Source organism: Diceros bicornis, chromosome 19 (genome assembly GCF_020826845.1).
Source record: "Diceros bicornis minor isolate mBicDic1 chromosome 19, mDicBic1.mat.cur, whole genome shotgun sequence".
NCBI lineage: Eukaryota > Metazoa > Chordata > Mammalia > Perissodactyla > Rhinocerotidae > Diceros > Diceros bicornis.
In genome coordinates, this window is record NC_080758.1 from 30,631,456 (window position 1) to 30,658,232 (window position 26,777).

General features: G+C 48.8%; 1 protein-coding gene across 1 annotated transcript; it reads right to left on the reverse strand.

The window, feature by feature from the left end:
- Window positions 1-11,219: 11,219 nt before the first annotated feature.
- PDYN (prodynorphin) lies at window positions 11,220-26,105 on the reverse strand. Its single transcript, XM_058562147.1, has 4 exons — window positions 26,022-26,105; window positions 24,733-24,791; window positions 14,826-14,973; window positions 11,220-13,428 (listed from the first exon to the last, which is right to left on the reverse strand). Exons 3-4 carry the CDS (start codon window positions 14,952-14,954, stop codon window positions 12,793-12,795), a joined length of 765 nt encoding a protein of 254 aa, XP_058418130.1. The 5' UTR covers window positions 14,955-14,973; window positions 24,733-24,791; window positions 26,022-26,105; the 3' UTR covers window positions 11,220-12,792.
- Window positions 26,106-26,777: the final 672 nt, after the last annotated feature.

Below are 26,777 nucleotides of genomic sequence, written 5' to 3' on the forward strand. Positions count from 1 at the left end.
CCAACTTAGCTCCTGAGTGAGCTTGGGAATGTCAGTGTCGGGGAGATTTTTTGTATACAGAAAAAGTTCCTTGCAAGTACTTGTTATTTAATTAATATTCAATGTATTACAGTAGCTTTAAAAAACCTCTATTCATTCTTAAGCTTTTAAGTTTAATTTACAAACCATTATTCTATTTCTATGCAGGCACTTTTAAGGGGCTTTTGATTAATGGTCAATCCACTCATCCTTAGTTCAATGATCCATCCCATTTGCAAACTTGGTTAATTAAATTATCTTCAACATTTTACACAGGACTTACCAATTTAACGTACTCAATTTCCTTTTTTAAACACTTCGATTGCCTGACCTGACAAGCAAAACTTTCCAAAGTACTTAAACTACTCTGGAAAATCTAATTTAAAAACTTGTACATACAATGAATCTCAAGATCTCTTCTACATTCTGGTATCGTTTATAAATTTAGTTTAAGAAGATTCACGGGCTTCTTGACGGCAGAATCACAAGTCTAAAATCAATTACACATTTTAAATTGGAGTCACAAGGCTAATTTGTTCATACTCTAATATGCCAAAAAAAGTCCCTTCAATGTTATGAATACTTTAAATACCAAATACACGATGACATGAGTTTGACTTCTAAACCTTTGCAGGTTCACAGGCATTTGCCTACTAAGGGGACAGTTCTCCATCCTAAGGGAATTGGGGTGACTTCCTTCACTACATCATGCCATCTCAGGGGCAAAAGTTTCATACTGTGGCAGAAACTGCTGGGTCCCAATATCCATGCTCCTCTTCCTCCTTAGAACTAGAACCGAAGGTTCTGAATGGGCATTTGGCCACCTGGAATAAAGACAGTATTTCCCAGCCTCTGTTGCAGCTAAGTGTGGCCATGTGACTAAGATCTGCCAGTGAGATACAAACAGAAATATTTTGTGGCAAATTCCAGAAATCTTTCTGAAAAGACAGACCGTGTGTGTGTCCTTTCCCCCTCTTTTTTGTCTGTTCCTCCATCTGGCCACCAGGACCATTGGCGTGATAGTTGGTATCTTTTACTTCTTGGACTGGAGGATCAGGGCCCCACTCTAGGGGTGGAGTGGGTGAGAGGGAAGGATCCTGGGATGACTGGGAAGGATTCAGATGACTTCATGAAGCAGAACATCCATTTCAGCCTGTGATAGATGGTTTGGAAAGACCCCTCACATCCCAGTGCCTCTTGGCAATGCAACTTTGCCCTCTTTCCACCAAGAAATGAAGTCAGTTTCTGACCCCTGAATCTGGACTGGTCTTCTGACTTGCTTTGGTCAGTAATACACAGCAGAAAATATTTTGGGTGACTTCCGAGGCGAGGCCATCAGCAGTGATGCAGCTTCCACATTTGCTGTCCTGGAGTGCTGACCGGGGCCCCATGTGAGGAAGCCAGTCTAGTCGACCACAGGATGAGGGTCCCAGCCAGGAGCACCAGCTGCCAGGCACAAGAGTGAGGCCGTGTGGGACCCCCCAGCCCAGGCAACCCTCCAGCTGACTGCAGCTGCATGAGGGAGCCCGCGGGGGAGGCTCCACCATCGCACAGAATAGGAGAAATAAATTGTCATTCTTTTCAGCCACTAAGTTTTAGGGCAGTTCGTTAATGCAGCCAAAGCTAAATAAAACAGCCCTAGGCTGCCCACCTCTGACATTTACACGAGAAGGAAACTTTGATCTTGTTTCAGCCGTCATTGTTGTGGGTCTTGGGTGAACTGAATCCTGATGCACCTGTGGACCAGAGATTCTTGCTGGGACATGATACCTCAGTGTCCAGGGTGATTCTCTCTTGCTGCTGGTGGACGTACTGAGCCCTTGTATAATCGGTTGCCATGACAACAAGAGACTCCATTTCCTCTAAAGAGATTGGTCTCATGTGCAATTAGATTCCAGCCATACCCATTACCTAATTCTTCTGTCTGATTTGAAACTGCAATCCCCCCACACTCCCGCCTTGCCCGCTCCTGCCCGGGAGGTCAACGCCGACTTCCTTTGCTAATCTCCTTATAGCCTAATTGAATTCTTACCCTACTGTCTGCCTAGGCTGTAACTCAGATAGATATTCAGAGGTTTCCTTTTGGATTCGGCATCTCTCTTTCCATGCTCTGTGCTACATCCCTGAAGCTGAGTTAGATCTGGACTGTGAGCATTCTCCCGCTCTCAGCCTCAGTTTTCTGATCTGCAGATAGAGACTGTGTTCCAGCCTCATGGGGTTCCTGGGAGATCCCTGAGATAATGTCTGCAAGTACCTTGTGGTTCTCAGCCCCTTTACTCCATGCTTTAAGGCCCCAAATGACTTCCCAGAGGCGTGGCGGTAAAATCTCAGATGCTCACTGTGGCCTGGAGGTCTGCCTCGCTCTCCAGCTCCTCCACTCCACACCAGCCACACTGGCCTCAGGCTGTTCCCTCAGCCCCTGTGCGTCCCCACCCCAGGGCTTTTGCCCTTGTGTTCCCTCTGCCAGGGATGCTCCTCCCTCAGCTTTTCCATGGCTGGCTCCTTCCCCACTTTTCAGGTCTTAATTTAAAAGCCATCTTTCCTGTAAACAAACACATGGGCTAAGAGAACAGATTAGTGGTTACCAGAGGGGAAGGGGATTGGCGGGTGGGCATAAGGGGTAAAGGGGCACATATATATGGTGACTGACAAACAATAATGTACAACTGAAATTTCACAATGTTATCAACTATTATGACAGCAATAAAAAAAGAAAGTCGTCTTCCCTGACCCTATAGTCAAAAGAGCCAGCCCATCCCATCTTACCCCTACCCATCAAAGGTAATAAAAATAACTTTAACTAACAATGAAATTATAACTTTAATAAAAAGTAATGCTCTTAGTTGAAAACTTATGGCCAAAAAAAACCTGCACATGGATGTTTATAGCAGCTTTCTTCATAATTGCCAAAGTTTGAGAGCAACCAAGATGTCCTTCAGTAGGTGAAGGGATAAATAAACTGTGGTACATCCAGACAAGGGAATATTATTCAGCACTAAAAAGCAATGAGTTATCAAGCTGTGAAAACACATGAAGGAAACTTAAATGCATATTGCTAAGTTAAAGAAGCCAGTCTGAAAAGACTACACACTGTACGATTCCAACTGCAAAACTTTCTGGAAAAGGCAAAACTAGGGAGACGGTAAAAGATCAGTGAATGCCAAGGGGTGGGAGAGAGAGGGATAGAGAGGTGCACGGGGGATTTTTAGGGCAGTGAAACTATTATTCTATAGTCATGTGCCAGATAACAACATTTTGGTTAACGACAGATGGTGTATATGACGATGGTCCCATGAGATTAGTACCATAGAGCCTAGGTGTGTAGTAGGCTATACCATCTAGGTTTGTGTAAGTACATTCTGTGATGTTTGCACAACAATGAAATTGCCTAATGACGCATTTCTCAGAACATATGCCTGTCGTTAGGCAACACGTGACTGTATATGATACTGTAATGGTAGATACACGTCATTATACATTTGTAAAGAACGGTAGAATATAAGGCACAAAGAGTGAACCCGAATAACAGTGTATCAATGTTGGCTCATCAGTTGTAACAAATGTATCATGCTAATACAATTGTTCATAATAAGGGAGGTGAAGGGGTATATGGGAACTCTCTGTACTTGCGCTCAATTTTTCTGTAAACCTAAAACTAAAAGAGATAGTCCGTTAATTTTTTAAAATTTAAAGCTCTTATGGCACTTAAAGTATATAAAGTGAAAAGGGTTTTATTTGTTTATCGCTGTCTCATCCTCTGGAGCGTGAACTGCAGGAGAACAGGAAGCTGGCCCGTAAGTCCGCGTGATGAATGACTGAGTGACTAGCGAGTTGGTTGACAGCTCAGGGCTTGGCACAGAGCAGCATTCGTTCCATGGAAACGGGGCAGGCGTACTTTGTTTTATTGCGTTTCACTTTACTGCACTTCTCAGGTAAATTGCGTTTTTCACAAGACCCTCCACTAGCAAAAAGATTATGACTTGCTAAAGGCTCAGATGATGGTTAGCATTTTTTAACAATAAAGTGTTTTTTAATTAAGGTATGTACACTGTTTTTCTTAGACATAATGCTGTTGCACACTTAATAGACTACAGTATAGTGTAAACATAACTTTTACGTGCCCTGGAAACCAAAAAATTCGTGTGACTCGCTTTATTGTGATACTCGCTTTTTTGCAGTGGTCTGGAACAAAACCACAATATCCCCCAAGGTATGCCAATATAACCACGCCTCTCTAATGCTTAAAACCCTTGGAGTAAATTCCAAAGTCATTACCACGGTGCACAACGCCAGGGCCTTAGGCTGCCTCAGCCCTCAATGAACACAACTCCCTCAGATGATGCAGGGCCCAGCTTTGCCGCCTGGGACCCTAGAGGGAGAAAATTTATAATGTCCTTTGAAACCCTCTCATCGTATTGATCAAAAAAGCTCCCTCTGTTGCTTTACCATCCCTCTGATGCTTGTAAAACTTCCTTTTCTTCTGTCTCTAGCAGGCTCCAGCCCAGAGCTGGTCCCTCATAATATAGTTCCTGGAATTCATTGTTATGTCACTTCTATTAATAGAATATAATACTGGCTTTCCACTCGTGGTAGTAAGGTAAAGTTTCCTTCCTTAATCAACTCACGGAAGTTTTTAAAAAGTAAATCAAATTAAAGAAAAATGTTAAGGACAGGATAGTGTTGGTAGGGGGTGGCTGGGGCAGATTGCACGTGGATGTCTGAGGTTTGAGAAACACACAAGGTGAACTCTGAGGGTCCTTTCAGCAAGGGCTGGTTGTGATTATGTGGTTTGTTTAAGCTGATTGGCTGAAATATATGCATCACAGGGTTATTTACAACAGCAATAATAATAATATTAATAATAACATAAGCAACTCAAATGTTTATCCCATAGGAAGGATGACCATATAAATCTGCATCCAGGACTCCTAAAAGCAGAAGAGGTGGGGCCGGCCTGGTGGCATAGCAGTTAAGTTCGTGCACTCTGCTTCAGCGGCCAGGGGTTCGCAGGTTCTGATGCCGGGCGTGGACAGACACACCGCTTGTCAGGCCATGCTGTGGCAGCGTCCCATATAAAGTACAGGAAGATGGGCATGGAAGTTAGCCCAGGGCCAATCTTCCTCAGCAAAAAAAAGAGGAGGATTGGCAGTGGATGTTAGCTCAGGGCTAATCTTCCTCAAAAAAAATAATAAAAGTGGAAGAGGTGCTTTTAATAATGACACCAGGGCAAAGACACAATCTCAGGAATGTCCCAGGCAAACGAGGATGTTCAGTCCCTCTACTCCTTGGGAGATGCTTGAGTAAATTATGGTATATCCAATTTGTGAACTATTAGGATTATGTAGATTTATAAATGACACTTAGGAAGAATGAATACAAAATGCTTAAGATATATAATGTTAAATGAGAAAAGTATATCATCCAGTGTTCAGAGACAAGCAGAGAAACCACCCTGAGAGGAGCTATGCTAAAACGTTAGTTAGTTGAAGCCATCTCTAAGAGATGGGATCAAAAGTGGTATTTTTGTTGTTGTTGTAGGTTTATTTATAAATATTTATGCCTCACCTTGTTCCAGAAAACTCAGATTCAGCACATCTGACCATGTCACTTCTTTGCTTGAAATCTCCACTTGCTTCTCTTGCTCTTCAAATAAAGCCCACTCATCACAACATGGCATTCAGGTCTTGTGTGATCAAGCTCCCTCTCCATGTCCTTGCACAGCCTCCCTGGCTTTCCTCCAGACTCTTATGCACACAGTGCTCCTTCCACCTCGGGACCTCTGCCCATGCTGGTCCTTCTACTGAAAACCCTCCCAGCACTCACGTGCACTCAAACCAGGCTAACTCCTGCTTCTCCTTCAGATCTCAGCTACAAAGTCATATCTTCCGAAGACTTCTCAGCACCCCCACGGCCAGGCCCCTGTTCTCCACACCTGCAGCTCCTTTTATTACACACTCCTCCCCGGAATAACTCTTCATTTATTTTCCACAGTTACTTGCTCTATGAGGTCTTCTCTACAGGACTGTAAACTCCTTGAGGGCAAAGGCTGTGCACGTTTTGGTCCCCACTGTGCCTTGGCCCAGGGTAGGGGCCCAGGAAACATTTGATACCTGAACCCTGGTGATTCATTTCACATGAGACTTTTTGATGCTTTTCTGAGTTTTTCCAACTGTTCTTCAATGGGCGAGAGACACTGTTATAATCTGAAAATCAATGAGGAAATTGAACAGCAATATTCCCTAGTGCATTAAAATACAATTCAATTTGCAAAAATTGGATTTATACGCTTTCCAATGGTGCATCTTTTATGCAAAGAAAATCCCAATTCAGGGACTTTCCTCCCCAAAAGCTCGAAGTTCAAACCATTGAGGCTACATTTTTCAAGGCTGAGATGGGGTAGGGGTTGGAGTGGGGGGATAGTGAGCTTGTCTCTGCCTGACTGTGATCCTGATGCCCATCGCTGCCTCTTGAAGGGAGAAAATTGTGACTTGGCCTTGATCCCAAGAACGAAAAGCCCCCGTGGCATTCCTGCTACCCTGAATCTCTCACGTTCACTTTGGAGGGTGCAGTTTGCTGACAGGACCACAGAATGTCCCTCCATGCTCCCTGCAGCCTGCTCTCCACAAGGCAGCCAGTGCGATCCCTCTAAATCTGTCAGATGGTATCCTTCCTATGCTTAAAACCCTCCAGTGCTCCCATCTCATCCAGGGCAAAGATCAAGGTCCTTTCCATAGCCCATAGGTTGGGCACCAATAGGATATATTGTCCAAACCAGGGCACTCTGGGGGTAAAAGGGGGCTCTAGTAATTCCAGGGGGTACCAGCATGAAGCGGGACGGTGCTGAGTCCTGGATGCCCTGCGTCATCTGGTCCCTGTCTGCTGCTGTGGCCTGTTCCCTGCCCTCTGCCCTCACTGGTCCCTCAGCTTCCTTACTCTTCTTTACACAACCACGAGCCCTCCTCTGGGCCTTTGCACGTGCTGTTCCCTCTGCCTGGAATGCTGCCCCTCACCTCTACTCAGACACCCACAGGCTCCCCTCCCACTTCCTACACATCTCTGGTCGAATGTCCCCCCTCAGGGAGGCCTTTGTGACCCTCTGGGAACCACCCCCCACCCGCCATCACTTGCATCCCCCTGCCCTTTTCTTTCCCTACAAGGCACTCATGCCCACCTGAAACACTGACCATTCGTTCATTCAGAGGGAATTGGTCTCCCCCCACTAGAAAGTGAGCCCCGAGAGGTGGGGCTTAATCACCACTGAATCCCCTGCCCCCACCCGGTGCAGGGTACACAACAGGTGCTCAATAAATATTCATCAAGTGAGGGGCTGAATTCTGGTGGGAGGGTATTAGCACTGATTATGCAACAACCCTGGCCCAGGACTGTCCCCGTGTCTCCTGTGACCTCTCGCCACCCACAGGGGTAGAAACCATCAGCCTCATTTTCAGACAAAGAAACCAGGGGTCAGTTACTCTGTTCATCATTTGTTGACTCTGCCTGATACAGGGTGGGTACAACCTGTCAGCTCTTGAAAGGACAAAGCCCTTACAATATTATCCACATCATTTTACAAGAAACATCTGTGTCCTGAAGAATTCGAAGCCCACCTTTCACGGGCAGTTAGAAGAGCCAGGACCACAGTCAGGTTTCCAGCTCCCTGGACTCTCAGTCCAGTGCTCCTTCTCCAAGTCCAAACCCCGCGTGGATCTTACCCATGATGAGAAAGCACTCCCGAATCACACCCAACACCCAACACCACGCAGGTCCTTCTGGAGCTACTCGGGTGTAGTGGGGGTTTGAGAGTGAGGCAGGCGGGCGTTTTCAGACCACAAACTTCATGTCAAAGGCGATTAAGGATGAGAGGAGCCCCGGGGACAAAGAATAATGGGGCTTGGCTCACGTTAGGCAGAGACAAGATAAATAGTGTGGGAGCGCAACTTACGTGCAAATTTACATTTGAGAAGAGTAATTATAAATCTCTGTTGTAAATCTCCACCGCTATAACGGGGGCGACACAGACCCAGCACATGAGTCGAGAATGCCAGAATGACAGCTATTAGGGGACCATTGTTCCTGACACAGTCCTGGGGCTTTTTGTGTTCGCCTTGGGGCCTTTAATTAATAGACCAGCCCCATAACTGGGCTCAACTGTGTGAAGGGCTTGGAGTTGGGGTGGGGGAGGGGCGATCCAAGGCCAAGGGATCATTATGATTGTCATGATCATTATAACAAGATTTTCCTCGCCAGCCATGGTGTACGGCGTTGTCGTGGAAACTGCGTGCTTATTAGTAATGCGCTCTTTTGAGGTTACCAGGATGTTGGCATCCCTTAACTGACGCCCGCTCTCGGATTGCCGCACAATGGCCTTGGTGACATGGACAAAGGATCAGGACTCCGCAAGGCCTGTGATGTTTTTATTCCAATTATTCCTCTGGCTCACTCTCCATCCCCACAAATAGCTCATAAAAAAAGATCACCCCTCTGGGGTGCTGGAAACGTTTACATTGTGATCTGAGTGGTGGTCGCATGGGCATACACGCTGGTAAGAATCCACCGAGCTGCACACTGAAGATTAAGAACACTTTACAGCACGTATGTTATAGCTGGATACAAAAAAAATTTTTTTTAATTTCATCCTTTTCTTACCACCAGGAGAATTTTGTCCTTCAATAGGCATGCGCCTGCCTCACTCAGGTGACACTTGGAATATAACGAGAGGCATCACCCTTTAAGAAGGGAGAGCAACTTGCGTCATCCACTCTTGTGTGTCAGGTGCATCATAGACTTTATGTCACTGAATTCTCGCCTCCGTCCAGTGAAGTCAGTATTTTTCTCCCCATTTGACAGATCAGAAACTGAGGCTCAGTGAAGTGCAGTGACTTGCCCTGAGCCACCCAGGGGAGTAGGGTCTGGGCCCAAGTCTCTGTGACCCCTAGCCACGCTCTTTCCCCAGCATGTGGGCATGCCTCCTCTACCAGTGAAATGTGTCCAGAAAAGAGAATCCAGAGCAACAGCATTCTGGAATCCACAGAATATGGGGAAAAATTTAAAAACAACAACAAAAAAGTAGTTCTCATTAAAAACAAAAAAAGAGGTCACAAAATAGTGGTTAGAAAGTGACGTCTCATCCAAAACATATTATTGTTTGTCCTGCTGAGCACTTTTGAAAAAAATTACTTGCCTACCTTGAAAAAAATGCAAATCCAGATTTATGCAGTCTCCTAAAAATCAAATCTGGCTGCTCTGGGCCCACAGTCTCCATGGCATCATGTTCCAGTTTGCCCCAGTCTCCACTCTGCCACATTCACTCACTGGGGGGGTGACCATCTACTGTTTCGTGGGCTGGCATTTATTCGCTCTCCTGCTGGGAACCATGCTCCAATTTTCCTCTCAAGAGCCACCCCCTTTCCCACTCCTAGTCCAGCTCCTTGGAGTTGGATTGAATCCATCCCTGGCTCCAGTGGTGTCCATGGGGTTCAGGCGTGACTAATCAGAGCACCACATTAATCTGTCCAAAATGATTGGATATATGACCCAATCAGAGCCAATGAGGTACAATGAAACTGACTGGGATTGGCTGTGGAACTAGCATGCTAGACTTGAACCTGCATGGTATAGCCTGGAGCTGCTGTCAGCCATCTTCAAAGCATGTGGAGTCTTAGAATAGATCCAACACAGAGGAGAAAAGAGCATAGTAATGGAGAGGTCCTGGCGTCCTCATTGAGCCCCTTGATCAAGCTCTACCTGAAGCTAAATATCCTGTATTCTTCATTTATGCAAGCCAATAAATTACCTGGTTTTTTTAATTTGTTTCTTCAACCTATTTGAGACAGTTAGGAGCCATTTGTTTGCAAGTAACAGAAAATTCTTCCCGAGAGAAGCTTCTGGGCTAGCAGACAGCAGGATAAGGACTCAATGGGTAAAGGTGACAGAAACCTAAATTTCAACCCAACATAAAGATAGAACTTTCCAAAACTGAATCATTAAGGAATAGCAATATGTTGTGGAATCCAAGTCAATGAAAGTGTTAAAGCAGATTAACATTTGTTATCAATGTGTCAAATTGGCAAAGGGTAGGTGGTCAGAGGAGATAATCCCAACCTTAGGTTCCTTCCAACTTGATGATCCTATGGATATCAAGACTAGAATATTCCTCAAGAAGCATTTCCTGAATATCCTAGGGAGATTCCTCCCCTGCCCCTATTATCTGTTTTTACTAAATCCTAGTGGTTTTCTTCACAACAATTACTAACATTTTAAATTTTATTTAAATTTAATTTGTGAAATTTTATTTTTAATTTTAGATTTATGTATTATTTTACTTGTTTATTTCTGTCTCCTCCACTAGACTGTAAGTTCCATAAGAGCTGAGACCTTGTCTGTTTTATTTTCCTGTGCCTCCAGCACCTGGTACAAGGCATACACACAGTAGGCCTTCAATTGGTACTTTGTTGAATGAATGAAAGAAGGAGCGAGGCTTCCCTGACCCTGTGTTTTCTGTGGAGTCACTCAGAAAGCCAGTGTCCACATGGAACCCAGGAGGTCCGGAGCCACCAGGTGTCTTTCACACTAGCCCGATGTGAAGACATCTCATCTATGCCATTTAATGAAGGATGTCATTTTAGCAAAGGACACGATGCCACCCATCCTCTAGAGTGTTCTCCATCCCTGGCACACTCCCCCTCGTCTAGAACATTTCTCCCTCCCGCCCTGTCATCCAGCAGAGAAGACAGCCTCTGGGTGTTCCGTGGGACTCAGACTCCCTCTGCATCACCTCCCCCTGCTCTCCCCACTGGGTTGCTGGATGCTTGAACTTTGCCACTGTCCCTTAAGACAATGTGGGAAGAACTTACTGAGTGCCTGCTATGTACTAGGAGCTTTGCATCTATGATCGCATCTAATCCACACAGCCACCTTACAAAGATGGCACCATTAGTCTTTATTTTATAGAGGAGGGAGCTAAAGCTTAGAGAGGTCAAATGACTTACTCAAGATCTCAAACTTACACAGATTTCAAACTTAGGGCTAGGGCACTTTAAATTTCTGTTATCCTATATTTACTGTTCTAACTTGAATGCGCGTGTGTGTGCGTGCGCGCGCATGTGTACGTGTATACATTTTTTCATTCCCCAGCACTCTTTTCTGCAAATGGTCTTCTCACTCTCTGGGGACTGAGGCATGCACACACATGCTCCCCCAAGTCATCAGCATCTTTCTTTTATTTATTGTACTGGAGGAGTAGGAAATAACACAGGCCTATTAAGGACTAAGCAAATTCCAAGTTAATTGCATAAGTGGAATTTTTTAAAAGCACACAAAATAACCCTAAAACAACGTATACATTTCAGAACATCATGAGAGACCTGGGGGTTGCGCATGAAGAGGTGTGCTCAGTAGCATCTTATACAAATTAACCAAACCCAAGTCTATTTCTCTCCTCTCTAGCCCGGCCTTCTGGATCCACAAAACCATAGTGTCTAGGGACGAATTAGCAAGAGAGACAGAGAGAGAGAGAGACAGAGACATAGAGAGAGGGGACTTTGAAACCAAGGCATGGGGAGTCTCTGCCTCTGATTCTGGGTTATTTGAATCAAGGGAATTCATTTGGCCTCAAGCACTTAATCATTTCATTCCTCTTTCAGTTTTATTTTGAGACATTAAGAGGAAAGAATCATCGGGGGGTTGAAGAGTGTCTTTTTTCTCTTTCTAGCTGTTGCTTCTGGATTCCCTTACCCAATGCCCATTGCATATGGTTGACCAGATGGCTTGGACTCTTGGCAGCTGATTCAGCTGCTCAAGAACATGGTTGTGCTTAACCTCATCAACTCGACTCAGCTTCAGTTCATCCTGGGGTAGGAAAGTGATACCGATCAGTTTAATTAGTTTAATGAGGGCTGAGGGAACTGGTTCACATTTTAAGTTTGTTGCACAGAACAAATTGGTTTGCCTCGCTCCCGCCTTGATCATTTCAGCATTGGGAGGGAGAACTTTTCTCATTAACTAGTAGGAAAGGCACGTTCATTCCCTTCCTCTCCTGTGAGGAGTTGGGCGCTGTCCAGGGTACCAACATGGAGTCCAGGAACTTGGTTCTTCAAGACGTGTGTTTCTACGCTATGAGAACTCAGACCACATCGACTGACGGTCTAACCCACTAGAAGACTAGTAGGAATTCCTGCTCCAATAAAAGGCACTGTATCAGCTTTTTACCTAAAGCATGGTCTCCAAAGTGGGGTGCACAGGGAGATCATTTAAGGTTTAGGAATAAAATGTTAGGATTTGTATTTGTTTATCCATCTTGTTTTAAATTTCTACCTTTTGTATGCTTTATGTTACATATATACTATCTAAGTGACTATACCTGCATGGCAGGGGATACGCTCATTTTTCTTCTGAGAGGGGCATATGATCGGTAAAGTTTGGAGATCATAGATCTAGAGGGATGAAGAACAGGTCAGTCTGGATTTCTGGAATTGGGGAGTCACATGAATGGGGTGGAGGGACTGATATCAAAGGCTGCTGCTGGTCATAGCTCTAGAGGTCTGGGGTCTGAGCGAGCACGAAGTCTATTGGAGAGGGGAATCTCCACCCTTCCGCCTCACTGACCCCAGACAAACACTGCACCCCAGGCAGAAGAGAGGCAGGCTGGGTTTAGATTTTGTAGACAATGCTGAGCTGAGCACGGGGCGGGGGACACAGGGGAAGATGAATGAGTGCATTCCAATCTGGAAGGGTGTAAGGGGAAGTTCCTGACTCAACTCCACGATGGGGAGGTGTTTATGCATCAAAAAGCTCTCCGGAGTAGGCATTGGGGTCTTCCTGAGCCCGGGTGACCACCTTGAACTGGCGCCGGAGAAAACCCCCATAGCGCTTCTGGTTGTCCCACTTGAGCTTGGGACGGATGCGCCGCAAGAAGCCCCCGTAGCGTTTGTACAGGTCCTCACGGCCCACCCTATCCCCGTCCCCCTCCCCAGCCACCTCTGAGCTCCTCTTGGGGTATTTGCGCAAAAAGCCCCCGTAGCGTTTGACCTGCTCCTTGGGGTCCTCCTCATCAGAAGCCAGTGCTCCAGCCTCCACGGAGCCATCATTTGGCTGGGCGTCCCCCATCAGCTCAGACTCCACTCCCTCCCCCAACTTGCCAGAGAGACCCCTGAGCTTCTCTGCCAAGCTCCTGCTCAGAGCATTCTCCTCCGCTGGGGCGCTGAGGAGGAATCTGTTTTTCTCCAGCTCCTTCAGGAAGGGCCCCACCCGCTTGGCCAGCTCACTATAGGGCTCTTCTAAAGCTGCCGTGCTCTCCAGGTCTTCCTTGTCATTGAGCCCGAGGGTGAAAGGGCTGAAAAAAGACAGAAGCTCCTGGCATCTTTCCCATTCCTCAGCTGGCGGCAGGCTGGCCTGGCATTCCAGGGAGCAAATCTGCAAGAGATCCAAAAAGACCACAGTGGTAATGTCACCCCACCAAACTGTCAAAGCACATGCACTTCCTGCCCCAGCGTCCCCTGTCCAATATCTGAGAAAATCAGCAATAGCTGCCATTACTAAGCCCTGAGCTGCCCACTTTAATCCTCCCAATGGCGCATAAAGGTAGGTGACTTCGTGCCCGAGTGGAAAATGAGGAAACAGAAATGGAGAGGTAAAACAGCTTTCCCGCGGGCACATGGCTGCAGGGGGCAAGGCCAAAACTGGAAGTAAGATCTTCCCATAGTGCTCTGCTCTGCTCAGCCATCCTCTTCCACTTCTGACTCCAGAGGGAGTACTTGGTTCTCCCCATCTTTCCTAAGTGTGAAGGATGCTGCAAACACTTTATAGAGAGGGATGGAAGCAATGCAGAATGGTGGAAAGGACTCATGTGAGGGGATGTTTGAGGATTCATCAAAACTGAGGGGACAATAGTATCTACTTCATAAGAGTACTGGGAGAATTCAAACATGATGATGATGATGATGATGATGACCATGACTACAATACTGGACAATACTGGACTTGGACCCAGGCAGTCTTGATGCCACGAGTCCTCATGCTGAACCACTGTGCTCTGGGAGATCGTATGTGGGCAGCACCTGGCACTCTGTGTGCATCTCTATAAAGAGAGGCTAAAATCACATATTTAATGTGATTTGCGTCGTCATCTCCTAGATTCACCCTCATTTTGCAGATGAAGACACTGAGAAACAGTCCCAGGGTCATGGAACCGGAAAGTGGCAGAACCACAGCCTATATCCTGTCCACCACACCCTTGGTGCCTCTCCTCCAGCCTGTCTGCTGTCCTGGGAGAGGCACGTGGGCGAGCGCGACACAAAGCAAAGCCAACAGGGCTGGACCAAGAGATGCTAGGACCCAGGAGAGGGCCCAAGCTTGGATCCTGCCAACCAGATCCTGGCATTCAGGGGCGGTGGAAAGAGCCCCCTCTATGGGAGTGACTAGATTTGGAGGTGCCCATCAGCCTGGTGGTAAGATGCCCTGAAAAGTTACTCCAGGGCTGCCGACTCCCCAAGTCAGCGCCACTCGTGAACCACACTCCTTGTTGCCAGGCATCAGGCTCCCTGGAAACAGGGAATGTGTGGCCCAGACTGCAGTGAGCCCATGGTGGTGAGGTCTGGGGCGGGGAGGGACGGGAGTTGGAAAACAGCAGCCCCTGGCGCCCAGGCTGACCACAGGGCAGGACGTGCCCTGCACAGGTGGGACGAGTCTACAGGACTGGCACACAGCTGCCCAGGCCTGCTTCTTTCCCTCTCTGGGATCGCCACACGGAAGGTCCCGTCCACACACAGGCCCCAGCACCTGGGCATCCAGAAGCCGTGCCTGAAACCTACCAGAGGGTTGACGGGTTTGGGCCCACGCTGGGTCTTCACAGCACACGAGGAGCAGCCAGACAGGCAGTCCGCTGTGGCGGAGGGCAGCGCGAGGAGGCAAGTGGCCAGCACCAGCCCCTGCCAGGCCATGCTGTCTCAGCTCCTCCCGCTGGGGAGGGAGAAAGAGAAGACAATGAAACCTGTGAGCACTGACTCTGTGGGGGGCGTCCTGAGCCTACAAAGTCACCCGCCAGCTCCTGCCAGCAGCACCACAAGCAAACATTCTCGTTCCCATTCTACAGTGGAGAAAACAGAGGCCCCGAGAGGCACAGTGGGTGCCCCAAGGCCAAGGGTCAAGGAAGGGAATTAAGACCTGCTGAGTGCCTGACATGTGCCAGGAGCTCTCCTACACATTCACATTCAGTCTGCACAGCAGCTCTTAAGGCGGGTTGTGCTACTGCATTGGACAGATGGGGAAGTTGAGGCACAGAGAGGGGAAGAGACTGCCCACACAGCAAGGCAGTGGACAAGCCAGGACTTGACTAGGGTCTGTCAGGCTTCAAACCCACCTTGACCACCCACCAAGCCAGAAGACACTTGGCTATCTGCTTTTCTGAGTGCTCTAAGGCTTCCGTCACCTGCCTTCGTCCCCTTCTCCCCACACTGTCCCCAAGCCAGCCCTTTCTGCTGTGTAAGGTCTCTGGAAGTTGCCTTTTCCACCCAAGCACCTTCACCCATCTCCATGCAGGCCTTCCTACCTCCCGTTCCTTCTCTGACCCCTCCTGCCCTCCCTGAAATACCTTTCTCAGCTTATCAATGCTGTGATCAGATCCCTTGGACTGGGGCAGGCCTGGCCCTTCTCCTACATGACCGGGACACCCTCAATCCCATCTCTACAACCTAATATTTCAGCTCTGGGTTCCAACCACATCCAGCTACTTGCAATTCCCCCAGGGAATGCATCAGGCCCTGTCCCACCTCTGGGCCTTTAAGCACATGCTGTTCCCTCTGCTTGGAAAACTCTCCCTCTCTTCTCCTGTTACCTGTCATTTAGGTCTTAGATTAGACATCACCTGCTCCAGGCAGCTTTCCCTGATCTCCTAGGCTGGATGGGATGATCCTCCTTTCTACTTTCCCAGAAACTTGTGCTTCCTCCATCAAAATATTCCACTATTTGGTAATCATCTATGTGAGGCTTCAGACTCGGGTTCCACGAAGGCAGGAGCTGTGTCTTGTTTTCGTCTCTGAAATACTGTCTGTTCCTCAAACACGCCAAGCTTGCTCCTGCCTCAGAGCCTTTGCACTTTCTATGACTCCAACCACAGTACTCTGACCACAGATTTTCACATGGTTCCCTCCTTGTAATCAAATGAATTATACATCACATCCTCAGGGCCGCATCTGCTGAGCCCTGTGCTCACCTGGAGAGCTTCCTGGCTCTCTCTCACTTCGCCCTGCTGTGTTGGCAGGGACCACTCTCCGCCTCGTGCCGTCCTGTTTACCTGATGGTTGCTTGTGCTGTTTGTCATTGTCTCCCCCACTAGAATGCTGGCTCTTAAGGGTATAGACCCTAACTGTGTGTCCTGCTGGGTCCTCGTCCCCACAACCCTCACCAGCACGCAGCAGGCACCCAGTAAACACGAGGCTTCACCAACAGTCCGCTAAAAGCTGTCCCTTTCACAGTCAACTCTTTATAAACCAATTATCAACCTCAAAGCTGTTCAAATGGAGGGCTGGAGATGGGGAGTCCCCTGAGATACCCCGCCCCGGGCAGGGGCTCCATGCTCTTCCCAGCCTGGGCCTCCTAGCCTGACGCCCTGCTGCGGTGCTCAGGGATGCCTGACCTCCTTCCCTCCCCCAGCGCCCGTGCCTGCACACCGCCCTGTCTGCTCAGGTGTTCAGGGGTTAGAAGATTTCACTCCAGGGCCCCAGAGCCCCACGCTGTAGCGCAGGGCCTTTCCCTCCTCAGAGCACACAGTAGGTTCCCCCACCAAAGCACGCCTAATAATGACCCCAGCCAGCGTTTATGGAGCCCCTGCTGAGCTTCCGGCCTTGAGCTAAGCCCCTAAGTCCATCATCCCATTTATTCCTCCCCAGCGAGGGGGCACTTCCGGTTCAGTGAATTGCCCGTGCCCTCCAGCGAGCGGGGAAGCGGGGCTGCAAGGCCATTCTGTTTGACTCCCCACACATGTGGGAAGTGCATGTGCTGTGACAGTTTGATGGGGTGCCCTTAATGACTACAATTTCTAGAACAACTTTGATTGCCTAACAGCTGAACCCTCTGTGAAGTCCAGAGAGCCATATGCACAGGGCCTTTGCCTTCTATATTGTTCTCAATCCAACCACCAACTCTTAAGAGGTAGGCTTCATTACCCTCACTTTAAGACAAGAAAACATGTGCTCAGAGAGGCTTGGCAAATATCCTGAAGTCACACAGCGATTAAATGAGAACTCAGGCCCGTCTGCCTCTCTTGAGGCTGGGCAAGGTCTGCCCCCTGAGCAGGGAGGCTCAGAGAAGAAAACTCAGGGAAGTGGACCTGTGTCCATCCCACATCTCTCCCTCCCTCTGGATTCTCTCACGCTCTATCAGCTGCTGAGCGGATTTGGGTTCCAGGCGAGTGAGCTGTGCCATTTATGTGCAGATAAAAAGCAGGCAGTCCGTGTTTTCTCTGATATCAGCAATGGCTGGGCTGGCCTGTTACAAGATTAGCAGTGAATTAACCCGCTGGGGCAGGGGAGCCTACACCACCCTCTAATTCCTGGCCGGAGGCTTCCTGCACAGCTTGGCTGCTAAGGCATGAACCCCGATTTGAGATCTTCGTCCCAGGCAAAAATAGTGTCAGCATCCTTTCCTTTCGTGCATTAACTTGATATTTAATAATAGTTCTAGCTGATCTGATGGTTGTTAAGTACTCCAGATGTTCTGAGCAATTCTCGTGGATGAACTCATTTATAGTCGCAGCAACTCTGTGTGTGTGGGGGGGGGTACTGTTGTCACGCCCACTTTACAGATGAGGAAACTGAGTGAGGACACCCGCCAGGACTCCAGAGCTGGTAAGTGGCAAAGTTGGGATTCGTACCCAGGCAGTCGGGCTCCGGAGCCCTCCTCTTAACCACCGTGTACCGCCCCGGCCCCTTCAATCCACCCCTCCCAGCCTCCAGCTCCGTCCTCCAGGGCCTTCCAGGGTCCATATCCTCCCTGCTCCTGGCTCCAGAGCAGCCTCCAACCTTGCCTCTGAGACGCCCTCCACACAGCAGCCAGAGGACTCGTCTGAAATGCCCATCTGACCGCACCTCTGCCCTCACCCAGGCTCTCCACGGCCTTTGAGCAGAAGCCCCCCCTTAGCCAGGTGCTCACGGGCTTTCCTACTGGGGAGAGCTGACACTTACTAGGCGTCACCCTGTGCTGAGTGTCTAATGTGAGGGGTCCTCATAACAACCCCGGACGGCCGGGGCTAACAGTCTCCTCATTCTACAGATGAGAAAACAGAGGCAGAGAGCGATTACGTCACCTCTTCAAGGTGTCCCTGCACGTGGGCAGCACCCAGACTGAGCATGAGCTCCATCTGACCTGGGCCTGACCAAAGCACTTGCAATTTCAAAATGAAGCCCCATGCGCCCCATCTTCCAAGCTTTTGCACAAGGGGTTCCCTCTGCCTGGAACACCTTTCTCCCCACCCGTCCACTCCCATCTCCCTCTGATCTGGCTAACTCTTATTTGTTCTTCAAAACTCAGCCTCAGTTGCCTCCTCCAGGAAGTCTGTTTGGATTAGGCCCCTCCGCTGAGCTCCCAGAGTCACTTGTGCTGGCTCTGTCACATAATTGCCTCTTACTTTCTGAGTTTCCTGCCAGGGGGTAGTTTGTAAGTGCAAAGTCCTTGAGGTGAGAGTGTTGGTGTGTTAGAGGATGACAGGGAGGCCAGGGTGGATGAGGGGGCATGAGGGAGGAGACTGGGGTAGAAAAAGCAGAGAGGTGGGTGGTGGCCAGATAGCGTCGGCCTCACGGGCTAGGGTAGGGAGTTTGCATGTCGTTCTAATGTGATGGGAAGACTGAGGAAGTTTGAGTGATGGATGAATGAATGAATGAATGAACAGTGTCCCAGCACGGAATACAGGGCTAGAATGAGAGCAGGAGCTCCACACACGTTTGTTGAGTGAATCATCAGGCAACCCTGGACCTCTTGGAAGCCCAGCTTCAGTTTTTCCGGATCCCACCTTTATGCCCCAGAGGAACCTCAGGGTCTGCGGTTGTCTGAAACCAACACCTGCTGAAGGAAATTCAGCAAATGTTAATGAAACCAGGAGAGGGGCAAGGGGAGGAAAGAGGAAGGAAGAGAAGGGAGGCGGCAGGATTGGGGGGATGTGAGGGACGGGGAAACTGAGGCAGAGAAAGAGAGCAGAGTAACAGGGGAGGGGGAAAGAGGAAGGAGAGGAAGTGAGAAACAGTCCAAAGGGAGACGGAGGGAGGAAGAAAGACTAAAATGGAGGGACAGGGAGGAGAGAGGGAGAGAGAGGGAGAGAGACGAAGAGGGGGAGACAGAAGGAGGAAGGCCTGGTAGCAGAGGGAGAGGCAGAAGGAAGGAATGGCCGGTCACTTGCCAAATATTAGGGACTTCATTCTGAGGCTTGAATCTTTTTTCTGGCTAGCTAACGGCTGTGCTCACTAGCTGCGGTTCCTTGACATGAGAAGCGTTCAGCCCCTGAGTCACCGTCTTCAGGCAAAGCCTCTCTCTCCCCCACTCCACCCCTCCCCGGCTCCACAGCCCTGGCCTCAGGAGGTCTCTGAGGAAGGAGGGCTGGGAGGAGGGAATTTGATGGGGTGGGGACAGAGCAGAGGGCTGCCCAGGGAGGCTCTTCTGAAGGACAGGGATGAAGCGATGGGGGTCGAGCAGGGCTGAGGCCTCTGGCTCCCTCCTCCCCAGCCCTGCACATGGCTAACATCCGAACATCCGGAGGTTGCAAACTGGCTGCCCGCAGGACAAACCCAGCAAGTGGGCACAGGGTGTTTTGACCTGCACAAGGATTTTTTAAAAATTTTGTTGCCAACATTTCAAAATTGGGAGATTCTTACATTTAAAAAATCTCTATTTCCAACTTGTCTTTAAAAGATCAAAAGCCCTGGAAACATCAGGCCTTCATTCAAATACAATAGTCATGGAGGTGGTGCATGTGGCCTGGTCACCACTGTCCCCACCAGTGGCTTCCCTCATGTCCATCCCTGCCGATCACCCGACAGACGTTTGAGTTTGCAACCCCTGAATTGCCTACTCCATCAACGGGGAGAGCAGCATGGGGTGGGAGGGGTACACTTGGTGAGAGAGGAGAGGTGAGACCTCCAATTTCCTCCTGACTCAGAGGCAGGATCACCAAGTGGTTAGTGATGTGGATTCAAATCCCAGCCCACCACTTAGCAGCAGTTTGGGAAAATTACTAACTTTGCTGTGTCTCAGTTTTCTCAGTTATCAAATGGGGCTGGTAATAATGCTTCAGAGGGTTAGTGTAGGAATTAAATAAGAGACCATGTGTAAAGCACGTGGCATGGTGCCTGGCACACAGTAGGTGCTTTAACTAGTAGAGTATGAAGGCTCCATTCCAATCTTACGTGGGCTCCAGGCGAGGAGAAAAGAAAAGGGCAAAAAGGAGTGATAATATAGGGCCTGGAACACAGGGGGATCTCAAAAAAAGATTGTTGAATAAATTAACTGCCAGATGTGGTGGGCCTACTGTGTGCCGGGTGGGGCTGAGTGCTCCTAATTCATGGTGTCGCCCATCCAATGAGAGCCATCACTGGTCAAGAGCCCACTAGATGCCAGGCTGTGCGTTTTGACTTTACACATATTATTCTAATCCTCACAACAACTCAGAGGTGAGCACTTTATACCCATTGTACAGAGGAAAAGCTGAGGCTAGGAGAGGAGAGGCTGCTTACCCAAGCTCACTTGGCTTGTAAATGGGAGAGTCAGCCTTCTGACTAGATGTCTCTGGCTTAAAAGATGACTCTGATAGAGACACATCACATCAGCCCTGAGACTTTCCTAAGCAATCCTATTTCCTTCCTTTTGTAAGATAAATAAATTATTGAGCAACGTCAGATGGGTCCCCAGGGGATGGTCTTCGCCTTTGCTATGGGGATTTGCTTGGAAGTCCTACATCAGAGGTAGCCCTGCCTGCTTGTCATCTCTGATTTGGGATGAGCTGAGGAGAAAAGGAACGTGGCCGATCATGGGGTGAGAAGTGGGAACAGAGCCCACTTGGCGAGCTCGAGGGGCAGCATCAGCGCACCGACCCCAGTGGGGGGCTCCCATGGTGAGGAGGGGCCCCTTTCACCAACCGGGTGGGCCAGGGGGCATCCTCCCCGCCCTCCCAAAGAAAACCTCTCTGCATTTGCAAGTCCATGAAGCATTTCCTCAGCCACCGCCTCGCGGGGCTTTGTGACAGCCCAGTGAGGCAAGCTCGGGCTGGTGGGGGACGAGGGGTGACTCCCCCAGCCTCCGTAATCACGGGATCCAGTTCCTTATAATAAATGAAGTTCTTCCTCTATATGCACACATCCTGTTGTTGCTGTTTCTCTGGAGAAGCCTGACCAACAGACACCCATCCCATTTGTTTACGTAAGTCTATGGCTGCTTTCATGCCACAGAAACACGGGGAGTGTGAAACAGGGACTGTGTGGCCCAGAATGCCAAAAATATTTACTATCTGGTCTTTTACAGAAAAAGTTAGCTGACCCCTGCCTTCATTATTTTTATAACCATTTTCTAATTCTAATTATTCTAATTGTTTTGAAGCTGATTTTCTTGGGACAATCAGAGTCTCCAAACCTCTGTCTTCTCATCTGTAAACGGGCTCGCATCCCCTCCCTGCCATGTTGCCATAAGGACGGCCTGAGACAGCATCGTTTAAAGGGCCAGCACACAGTGGGCCTGTTTCTACCCAGGGCCCAGAGTTCCTTGAAGGGGAAGGGACTGCTTGCCCTCTTATCTCCTCTTGATGATATTTCTGTACTGTAGTCAGAGGGCTCGAAGGAGCAGCAGGCACTTTTATTTAAAAAGCCAGCATGGAATAATAATGGCTTGATTTAACATCGCAATTATCTCTCAGAGCATTTTATCACATGTGATTATTCCTATTTGATAGAAGAGGAAATGGGAAAAGGTAGAAATGAAGTCACTTGTTTAAGGTCACATCATGAGTCAGGAGGGAAATGGAGACAGAGCTGGGGCCTCCTACACCAGGCGGTGACGGTGACTCGCACTGGGGAGGTGGCATTGTTTCAATGATCCCCAGCAACAGGCATCACGTGGCCAACAAGGACTGCGCCCCTGCTCTGTGCCAGGCCTGGCCCCTCACGGACCCTGCCGGGCGGTGCTATTATTACAGGCTCAGGTTCCAGGTCAGAAGAGTGGGGACCGAGTGACAAAGCACTCCCCTGGTCCCTGACGTGCGTGGCAGAGTTGGGATTCTCTGAGTCCACAGTAACCCCCATGTAAGGCACAGCTACAGGGCCAAGCTCACTGCTATGCATTTTATCTCAATTACTGCAGCTTCACCCTCTGGAGAACCCAGTAGCCTGGGCACTATTAGCCCCATTTTCTAGATGGGGAAACAGAGACTCAGAGAAGCAAAATGACTGGGTCAAGGCCAAGAGGCAAAGACACCACAGAAGCAGGCTTAAAAGTCAGAGACTCCACTCCACAAACCATCCCTGGGGTGCAGGTAAACATTAAACGCCCATTGGATACCCCCTGCCCCAACTCGCACATTCCTGAAGATGAGACTATTCCAGGAGTTTTGCCCCACTCGAAAAATACATCAAGTCCAGCCCTCCAGTGAGCTGGCAAAGGGAGACTTGGAAAACTGGAGAAACAGTGTTCTTATTAGGCCTTTAGCATCATTAACAGAGAATGGATTATCAATATGGGGGCATGCAGGGCTCGGGTTCTGAATGGAAAGTGAATCCACCATTTAGTCCAGCAAGAATCAAAACACAGAACATAGGATGAAGGCCCACGGGGAGGGTTGGCCACCTCTCTCGGGCCATTCGTTGTGCGGAGACTAGAGTGAAAGACGGTGCCGTTGGCGGTTGCAATGGCATCACTAAGTGCGTTTTCAAAAGAATGTTTTTGAAGAGCAGGATTCACATGGAACTCCATCCTTTGTTTTTTGGTGCAATTAAGGGATGAGGAGAAAGGCAGAGGAGGGTGGACCAGAGAGAGATGGAAATGAAGAGACACAGAAAGAGACAGATAGACAGACAGACAGACATGCGACTTGCATACACAGAGAAAGAGATCAAGACACTTAGAAGAGCACAGAGCGATGATGGCCCTTGTGGGAAAAGAAAATAAAGATGAGAAATAGAGATGGGGAGATGGCAAACGGGAATGAGAGGGAGAGGGTATAAGAGAAAGGAAGAGGATAGGGAGGAGAGGGAAAAAGAAGAGGGAAGGGAACAAAATGAGAGAGAGAAGGCAGGAGGGGAATGGACTTGGATTCTGGAGGTTGACCTACCAAGTGAGTCACAAATACCAATTCTCTCCCCCTGCCAGGGGCCCAGAGACCCGACCACATAATAACTGCTCAGTAAACCTTGTCAGGTTAAATTGAACGGTCCAGTAATAGGTTAAGGAGCCAAATGACCTTGGAAAATTACACCCTGGTGAATATGTCTGCAGCCCGGAGCGACCATTCTGGCCAGTGGGACAGCTGGATGGCCTCAGGGAGAAGCCTCCTGAGCCAGGGGACGTGCCTCACGGATCTGGGCCATTTACTGTCCCACCAAGAGCATCAATCTGGACCCAGGCTGGAAGGGATTAATGAGGTCCAACTTCAAAGGACCCAGAGCCACCTCTCCATCTCCAGGGACTGATCCAGGGCTTGCCTGGGTGTCTCCAGCAATGTTTATTGCCCGCCACAATGGCCAGCTCTGTCCCAGTGAAATCGTTTTAGCCCTTTGTCAGACTCAGTGAGATTAACCAACATTTATTGGCTGAGATGAGCGAAAACGGGGAGAGAAATCAGCTAGCTGACCGCACTTTCACATACACACGTTGAAATCAAACCACCCACTATCGATCCTGCTTAGGATGATGGAAGACATCTAATAAATACAACAATTGTGCAGGAATGACCCAAGGAGGGTGAGTTAGGGAGGATCGATCAAGAACAGACTTCATGATCCCACGGCGGCAGATGAAGAAATGAAGTCTTCTGTTGGTGTGGAGAGAATGGGATGGGGAGGGGAGAGGAGGGTCAGCCCCACAAACAGAAATAGTAGATGTTCAATCATATTTCCTGGACATTGCACACAGCATGATGGAGTGGGACGATCAAGGATTTTATCATAGAATGGGGGAGAGGGGTCCAACTCGGCCACCTTGAACTTGAGCAGTCATACTAGCATTTCTTGAGTACCTACTAAAAGCCAAGCATATTACAGTATCCCATAGGGGCCTCACAATAACCTCAGGAGGAGAATATTATTATTATCCTTATTGTGCGGGTAAGGAAACTAATGCTCAGAGAGGTACAGCTGTTGTCTCAAAATCACACAGCAAATGAGTGGTGGGATCTGTGATCTGAACCCAGCACTGTTTCGGGTGTTGCAAGACACACGTTTAGATGATATATAGAAAATTCCTGGCTCCCAGGAGTTACCTCAAGACCCTAATCCCTTTCCATGTGCTTTAACGGGATTGCAAATTTTTCAAACAGCCCCAGAGCCAGTCCCTTTGCCTGTTCTGCTACAACGTGCTGGATTCTGCATGCTGGGTTCATCAGGAGCCGCTGCTGCAACATCCCACTCCCAGCTGCCAGCGGAGACACAGGATTCGCCTGCCACCCATCACACCTCTAGCTCATCTGGGGCAAAGCAGTGGGCATGAGATCCCGTCAGCAAACGCAAACCTCCCCCAGGCAGCATAACTCACCGGCTTGCGCTGCTGCAACTGCTCCTCCACACAGATCTCAAAGGCTGGAGATAAATGACCTGCAAAAATAGAACAAAAGGCTAGGTGGGGTGGGTTGGGGAAGAAGGTGAGGGGACAAGAGAAGGAAGATACAGCGGCGGGAGGGGACCGTGGGGGGAGAAAATGAAGAGAAGAGGATTGACATTCTGAAACGGGTTGCAATGGATCCTGACGGGAATGCCTGTCAAATTAGAAAAGCGTTGTATATTTCCCCAGTCCTTGGAAGAAGGATGGTAATGAAGACTTTTGGTCTGTGGGAGGGGAATTGAAATCAGATCCAATAACCTGAAGAGCTTGTTTCCCCTGGGAAGCTTGGAGGCTTAATTAAGGGATGTTTATAAAGCTTGGAGAGATTCTAGATAAAAGAGACCCAGGAAAAAGTACGAGGTCACAGAATTTACTATTCAACCTTGGAGTTATCGACAGGCTTTTTTCTCTGAAGCTCACCAGCTTTTTTGCTAGAGTTAAACTTTGGGATTCTAGAATACTTTCTTTGAATGTGTTTATCCTTACCAGTGAGCAAATGACTTTCCCCTTTGAGCTGCTTCCCTGCCTGACTTAGACTCCGCTGGCTGTAATTTACATGAAAGCAACAAGTCCTTTCAAAGTAAAATGGACAAGAAAAATCCTGCTTCCCTGGGTCTCCTGGCATGTTGTCACTTTCTTCCCCTATTCTTTCCCAACAACACCACCCCAAACTTCATTTCTGTGTAAACTTACGTCAAAGGAAGCCACTCAAACTAGCACCCTGTCAGCAATTAAACACGATCCAAAAAGAATGAAAAGGCTGAACTTGATTGTACATTGATGTACATGATACGTGGTAAATGCCAGAGCCCTGAATCTCATTAATTTGCCCAAGCCCTTGTTCTCTAAGTCCAGTGAGAATCACTGACCTTTTAAATCACCCTGATTAGCTAAACCTCTTGCTTTTTCCACCCAGGCGTCCTATTCTTACACGCATGGAGAAGACGACCCTGGAGCTGATACCAAGGGGTGGTCCTTTGGGGAGACAGCCACCCACCTGTTTAAGCCAGGGCCTGAGGGAGAAAGAGAAATTCCAAAGAGCAGTCTGTCTTGCACTGACCTGGCTTTTGTAAACTAGACTCCTAACTGTAACTACCTCTGCCAGATAATCAGACCCAAACCTCAAATCCCCCAGCCCGAGCTCCCACCACCTCCAGGTCCAGAGGACCAGGAAGAACGAACAAAACCAAGAGAGAGGATTCCAGTGCCCCTCTGGGTATTACCTGTGTTCTTCTTTGTCCCTGGGCAGCTTCTGGCAGGTCGGAGGGTGGTGGCAGGTGGCTGGTCCAAGACTCAGGGGCCTCTCTGACTCCGGCTCGGAAGGAGGTGCCAAAGAGGCAGCTGTGAGCGCCACCAAAGCCCCTTAGAATGGCAGTTCTGGTGCCTCGCCCCCCTTTTATGGACTAGAGCCTCCTCCTGTCGCTCAGCCCTTGCTGAGCACAGGCTGCTCAGAGCCAATGGGGAAGTAGCTCAGAGCAGTCAGAGGCACAGACCCCCGGGCCCTTCAACTTGAACTCCCTGGGCCCAACACAATAGGCTTCGTGACAGGGGATGTGGAGGAGGAAGGCAGCCGAGCTGGGAGGGGGGTGGATTCCGGGTGTAGTGCTGTTTGTCGCTTGAAATCCGGCCACTTCAGTCTTTGATGCGTTTCCAGGAGAGTGTCACAGAAAAAAAGAGAGAGAGGTAGGGAAGGACAGAGACAGAAAGAGTTAGAGAGAGACACAGAAAGAGAGTCAGAGAGAGAGAGACAGACAGATATAGAGACAGATGGAGACAGAGAGAGAGAGACAGAGACAGCAAGAATGCGTCAGACAGATATAGAGACAGATGGAGATAGGCAGAGAGATACAGTCAGACAGATAGGGAGACAGAAAGACAAGCAGATATAGAGACAGATGGAAACAGAGAGAGAGAGAAGAGAGACAGAGAGACAGCAAAACAGAAAGATTCAGAGAGAATCAGAACCAAAGAGACAATGT

Coding starts and splice junctions, on each gene's coding strand:
- PDYN (XM_058562147.1), bottom strand. CDS start 14,954: ATGGCCTGGCAGGGGCTGGTGCTGGCCACTTGCCTCCTCGCGCTGCCC. Junction 13,429..14,825: donor CCAAACCCGTCAACCCTCTG/GTAGGTTTCAGG, acceptor GATCTCTTGCAG/ATTTGCTCCCTGGAATGCCA.